At 39.3% G+C, this 6,689-nt stretch overlaps 1 protein-coding gene across 1 annotated transcript in view; it reads right to left on the reverse strand.

The window, feature by feature from the left end:
- Nucleotides 1–6,689, reverse strand: part of MXRA8 (matrix remodeling associated 8) — a 37,061-nt gene that overhangs the window by 17,009 nt on the left and 13,363 nt on the right. Inside the window, exon 2 of the mRNA XM_018553088.1 lies at nt 3,822–3,845. Within this exon, the coding sequence (XP_018408590.1) occupies nt 3,822–3,845 (24 nt within the window). The remainder of the gene's footprint in view (nt 1–3,821; nt 3,846–6,689) is intronic.

Below are 6,689 nucleotides of genomic sequence, written 5' to 3' on the forward strand. Positions count from 1 at the left end.
AATGACAGTTCAGCATCTCCTGGTTACCTAGTAACCAGGGGATGCTGGACTGCCATTACACACCGAGAACCTGGCGGAACCGCCATTATATCCCAGCGGCTCCGCCGGGTTCTCAGTGTGCAATGACAGTTCAGCATCTCCTGGTTACCTAGTAACCAGGCGCCCTGGACTGTCATGAGAGCTTGTCGGAGCCGGCTTTGATATGACCACCGGTTCCGACAAGCTCTCATTTTAATGACAACTGGTCCCGTGCAATAGAAAAAGTTTGGCGGAGCTAGCTGTCACTGCTAGCTCCGCCCCAATCATTTTCTCCTTTTTCTCTACTTTTTCTATTCTGGTATTGGTATTTTTAAAATTAGCGGTCATCAGCGGCTTGTGAGCCGCTGATGACAGCTATTAATTTAAAGGGGACAGTCTGCTGAACAGTTCTACTATAAGCTGATAGTCGCTAAAGCGACCATCAGCTTATAGTAGAACTGTAAATGCCAGGTCCGTACGACGTACTGAGCTGGCCAGCTGGAAGCACTTTTGTAGCTCCGTACGACGTACGTCCTTGGCAGCGAAAGGGTTAAATATAGTTATGAATATAGTGTTGCTTATTGGGACTTATGGTTTTGGGGTGAACACTAAATACATTATATATGATATTTCAATAAAAGACTTTGTGTCTGGAGTTTAGCTTTAAGGCGGAATTAAAATCCCAGACTTATTTCAGACTTTTGGACCCCCCAGAGATTTTTGCCATAATGTGCAGGTATGCACGTCATACATCCACATTATGACAGGCTTGCCATGCAAAGGGATCCTTTACAGCACTCCAATGTAAGTTCTCCCCTCCGTCACCTGTGCTTCCATCTCCTCCTGGTCTTCTTCCAGTTTCGGAGTTTTAGCCCTCTCAACACTTTAAAAAAAAAAGACTATACATGCATTTTATTAGGTGGATGTGTGCACATAAAGCAGCAATGTATATTCTGCTTTTACATTGGTAACCTAAGCTCCGACTTCTCCCCTGCTCAAGAGATTTAAAAAAAAAAATCTCCTGACCCCAGTCTACAGAACCAGACACTTCTCTAAATAGCTTTTATAAAGAGCAAACAGTATATAACACAGCACCAACGGCTTAAGTCCAAGCAGGGAAATAATCTGCAGTAATCATGGTATACAGCATAAACGAGGCAGGCTCTCAAAAATAGGCTTTAGGGAAAAAAAAGATTTTACGCGATGGAGGCACTCTCTGTGTTTTGTTTTCCAGCTTTTATAAAGAAGCCAATCTCAGTCACATATCTGCCCCTGCTCTTAAGAAAGCTTACACACATATGCACATGTGGAACAAGTTATTATAAGCTAATCAAGCTACTAATATAATGGGCATCTATCACCCTCCTCCAAAAACCTAGCAGATAATTGTCAGTCCTCAAACAACTTGAGCAATTGTTGAGATGCATCTTGCAGTCGCATGTCTGATGTCAGCAGCAGTATCGGCATGCTACATAGAAGAGTGCAGGATTAGGGAGGATCCACAGAAAAGTGAAGGATTGGTAAAGAACCGTAGAGCAGTCAAGGATTATGAAGGATCTGCAAAAGAGTAAAGGATTGGGTAGGATCTGTAGAAGAGTCAAGGATCTGTAGAAAAGTGAAGGATTGGGAAGGATCTGTAGAAGAGTTAAGGATTTGTAGGTGAGGAAAGGATTGAGAAAGATCTGTAGAAGAGTCAAGGATCTGTAGAAAAGTGAAGGATTGGTAAAGAACTGTAGAGGAGTCAAGGATTATGAAGGATCTTCAAAAGAGTAAATGATTGGGTAGGATCTAGAAGAGTCAAGGATTTGTAGGAGAGCAAAGGATTGAGAAAGATCTGTAGAAGAGTCAAGGATCTGTAGAAAAGTGAAGGATTGGGAAGGATCTGTTAAAAAGTCAATCTTTAGAGAGTGAAGAATTAGGTAGAATCTGTAGAAGAGTAAAGGTTTAAAAGGAATCTGTAGAAGAGTGAAGAGGGTTAACAAATATCTTCAACTGCCTGAAATGCTTATAATTATTATTATTTTTTTAGCAACAGCAAAAGGCCCAGCAATTTTAAGTGAGGCTGGAAAGTGAGAGTATTGTTTGCTATTCCTAAGCTGTCTATTGGCAGCATTAACTGCTAATGTGGTTAAGAGCGAATAGATTCTCTTTTCAGTGTAAATTCATTTTTTTAAATAAAAACTACTATATTTACAAGAGTAGAAAATGGTATATGGTGTAAATTAATTTATGCAAGTTAAAATATATAGAAAGAAATTCTGTAAAATTTCATTTAGAAATATATTCATTTCCAATATCCTACCCGCTGCTCTGGGAATGATAAGCATTTATTCAGGTTAGGATGATTCCAGGGGTCATTTTGTTCTGAGCACACATATGGCTCCGGCTATGTATTAATAAACTCATGAAAACCCACAAAATAAAAGAATAGACAGGGCTAGATGGGCACTATAGAGTGGGGAAGGTCAATAACTGGCAAACGAGGTAATCAAATACAAATGGGAATGTAAAGAATGGACGAGTTATATTAAAAGAAGCAAAAGTAAAAGAAGATGACATTGCGCTTTAAATAAGGAGACGTTACAGCTCAAACTTCACATTTCAGTGTTACAGAATGTAAGACTTGCAGGTGCCAGTAGCTGGATTTCCTATTATCATAACTCTGCTAAATTCCAATATAATGTCTTCATCACTGGCTGGGAGGACAGAAAATTAAATTAGAGCAAGAAAGAAATAAGTGCCTCTAGCTGTTTTAACATCTTGATAGTCTTAGAACTCTGTGTCCATCAAGAATAGACTTTCAACAAGTCCTAATCTACAAGAAGATAAAATAAAACCCGTTGGATATATGCCACCTTTTTTGCCCCATATGGGAAGGGGGATGCAAAAAATTCTTAGATAAAAACATACTTAAACCAGACTCCGGCTAGAAATGTTTCCTAGTTTTGGAGACAGTATGAAAGCATTAGAACCTTGGTCAGATTTTATTCCCAAACCCATTTGGGAAAATTGGCCCTCACTGCATGTCTGGGTGATAGGATCTGGGTGATATGTGATCAGATCAAATGAATGATGGAGAAAGAGAGAGGGCACCTAAGATACTTTTTATGTAAAGTATAAAGAATTAGAACATCTGTAAGGTTTTTATTATTGTTTATGCCTCCCTGATGATATGATGTCTGTTATTCTCATTTGTTTTCCTGGTGTCACCTAGATAGGAAGTAAGGGTAAGTCTCCCTAGTGAGGCATAGTCAGGGCTTGTACTGTGCCAGAGGTTCTAGAGCTTTCCCATTCTATCCAAGCTTTAAAAAAAGTTTTGGCAAGGACTTTAGGACAATAGAACTTAGGTCCCTCTTATGCTTGTGGGCACATTATTCAGCAGAGGCTATTGTTTATTAACAGACTGCCTTTACAGAACACTATCTAACCTTCTATGTTTCTCACTCCTGGCTTGGGGGGCCTTGGCAAAGTAGCACATTTAGGCTAGTGGCAGTTTAGTTAGATACCAATTGATCTACAAATATGTTTTTGTAGTCCAGAAATCTAATCTGCCAGCCTAATAGGATAAGAATGTTTTTATTTACTACAAAAAGTTGTAAGGTGGCCTGGTGGACTACAGCTTCACCTGCATGAAAAACATGCAGGTGAAGCTGTACATGACTTTGTAAGGTTTAATTTTCAATTTTGATGGAAGTGTTTGACCAGTTTTGAACCCTCTCTAGATGTGCTATTTCCTTCATTTAGGTTTGTTAATAGTTGGTATTTAGTTGAACCATGCAATATATTTTATAGGCAGTACTCACCAGAGTATAAATGAGCAAGTCGACCTGGAAAAAAAAAGAAAGATAAAAAACATTAGTTTACTACTGTGCATAGGAAATAGCTCTGTTTCATGTTATATTTTGGTATTTCTCTTACTGGGCTACCTGCTTCTCAAAGAGATTACAGTACCTGCCCTGACAATGCCTTCATCTGCTTTCTCTCCAGAAAGACAGCACCATCTTTGTTCTAACACTATCCTGGGTTAGCATCTAAATTCAAGAATACAGTGTTGGTCTAAAGATGACACAATCATGAAAATACTGGTGCCAGTCCAGTTCTTGGCTAGTTCATGAATTTCTGACACAGATCAGCCTCTGCTCACCTTGTCACTGGCTACAACGTTACAATGTTGCAGTCTAATCACTGTGGGAGAGGAGACTGAGGAAATGCTTCTTCCTGCCTAAAGCTGACTGATGACATCATCTCAGCCTAGGCAAAGTCAACCCAAAGACTGTTTTTATTAATGATAAAGGTGGAACATTTTTGTGAAATGATACTATTGCTGCATAATGAGACATGGCAGAAATGTATTCGTGTAGATTTGTACAGTTACTAAAATGTCCACTTTAATTAGGATTAGGTTCTTATCTTTCTTCTATCTAGTTTTTAGTCTTTCTGGTACAATTCATTTTTCTGGATGAGGTTCCATTTATTTATTTAGGGCTTGTAAGAATTTATACTCCACTTAGATAGGTATTTTCTCAGATCCCATTTAACGACATTTGAATAAAGCTATGAGCAAGGAAGTCCCTAGCATTATCGCCACCTGAAGCAGGGGGTATTGCTGGCGGTTCACGTTTCGGGGGGAAGTTGTTGGTGGCCTCTGTATCATTCGGCTCTGGCTGGCATCCAGAGCTGGGCAGGGAGTTGCTCTTAACAACCTGGGATGCTCTGGCTAGAATGGGAGCTGCAGGCACACTGCAAACATTGCATAGCAGAGTGAGCTGTTGCCTGGCTGTTAAGCTGAGTCAGTATTTCCTTAGTCACCGACCTGGGAAAAGCATCCTGATTTGCAAATAAAAAAATAAACCAAAAAATACAAAGTACATCTCTGCAATACATCCACATTCCCCATGCTTTGTCTCTTTAAGAATGCTGCAAGTACAGAAAAATACTTGGTGATCTTGTCAGAATTCCAGTGAGCTCCTAACTTCCTGTAGTGAGCTGACAACTCTGCCTCTTCTGTACTGAATTCTTAAGAAAGGTTGTCAACTCTGCCTGGGTTCTTCCCTGCTGGACTACAGCACCCTTCCTATCTCTGCCCTCTCTATCCCACTGCACATCCATACATTGATTATTAAAAATTATGATTACAAATTATTTTGCTGCCTTGACTCCCATGGGTCGGTCTACGCAACTGGGCTGATTTACAAAAAGAGCTGAAAATCGTCTCCCAGTAAATTGTGTGACTATTCGCCTCAATTATCCAATCATGTGAACAGCAAATTCCAGTTTACTTATTTTATCTGCACTGATAAGGTATTCAAAATGTACTGGAAATGGCTCTTCACACCACTGGATAATTAAAATGAAGATTCACACAATTTATTAAGTGAATATTTTCAAATTCTTTAGTAAATCAGCTTTGCTCTAAGGCAGGGGTGTTGCTAGACCATGGCACATTTCTCAGGTCTTCTACTGAGCACCTCGGGTTCCTTTGAGATATGAGATGATACATTTTGCGCATAATCCAGTTTTGGAACATTGTGTAACTTATCTATTTTTTTTTTTATTCTATTAATATTTCCTTTTTTCTAAACAATGATACTACTTTTGATTTTGATTTCAATCATGTAATTATAATGTGACATTACATTTTTTTAGGCCAGTTTACTTAAAAAGATTATATTAGTCCAAAGTTGACCATACACAATACATTCTAATCATACAATCTGCTTTACATCTACCATCAACTATGTAGTACAAGGACCACCCTCATGTGATAGAATGTTAATGGATTGCTTAGGTTTGTCCACTTATTACATATTTGTGATAAATCTAAAGGAGATTGTACTGAGATTGTACCTATTGTATAGTTTATGGCCACCTTTAGACTAGATCCAGACCAGTCATGATATTGTACCAGTCCCTCAACATACAGTATATGCCCAGAGGTGCCAGGTGTCTATTAGGACCCTAGAAACACCCTTGCTGTAAGGACAGGGCTCTCAGCAGATGTTGATCAAGGGGACATGCAGAAGAAAATGAGCTTGCAGTAGCTGCCTCTGTATGAAGTTTACAAGCCTGTTGATAACATCACAGGGAATAAAGTACGCTGAATCTTGCTACAAGGAGCAAGGTAAATAATAAAGTAATGCTGGAATAATCATCTCAGCCTAGGCAAAGTCAACCCAAAGACTGTTTTTATTAATGATAAAGGTGGAACATTTTTGTGAAATGATACTATTGCTGCATAATGAGACATGGCAGAAATGTATTCGTGTAGATTTGTACAGTTACTAAAATGTCCACTTTAATTAGGATTAGGTTCTTATCTTTCTTCTATCTAGTTTTTAGTCTTTCTGGTACAATTCATTTTTCTGGATGAGGTTCCATTTATTTATTTAGGGCTTGTAAGAATTTATACTCCACTTAGATAGGTATTTTCTCAGATCCCATTTAACGACATTTGAATAAAGCTATGAGCAAGGAAGTCCCTAGCATTATCGCCACCTGAAGCAGGGGGTATTGCTGGCGGTTCACGTTTCGGGGGGAAGTTGTTGGTGGCCTCTGTATCATTCGGCTCTGGCTGGCATCCAGAGCTGGGCAGGGAGTTGCTCTTAACAACCTGGGATGCTCTGGCTAGAATGGGAGCTGCAGGCACACTGCAAACATTGCATAGCAGAGTG

This window comes from Nanorana parkeri, unplaced genomic scaffold (genome assembly GCF_000935625.1).
Source record: "Nanorana parkeri isolate BGI_ZX_2015 unplaced genomic scaffold, ASM93562v1 scaffold109, whole genome shotgun sequence".
NCBI lineage: Eukaryota > Metazoa > Chordata > Amphibia > Anura > Dicroglossidae > Nanorana > Nanorana parkeri.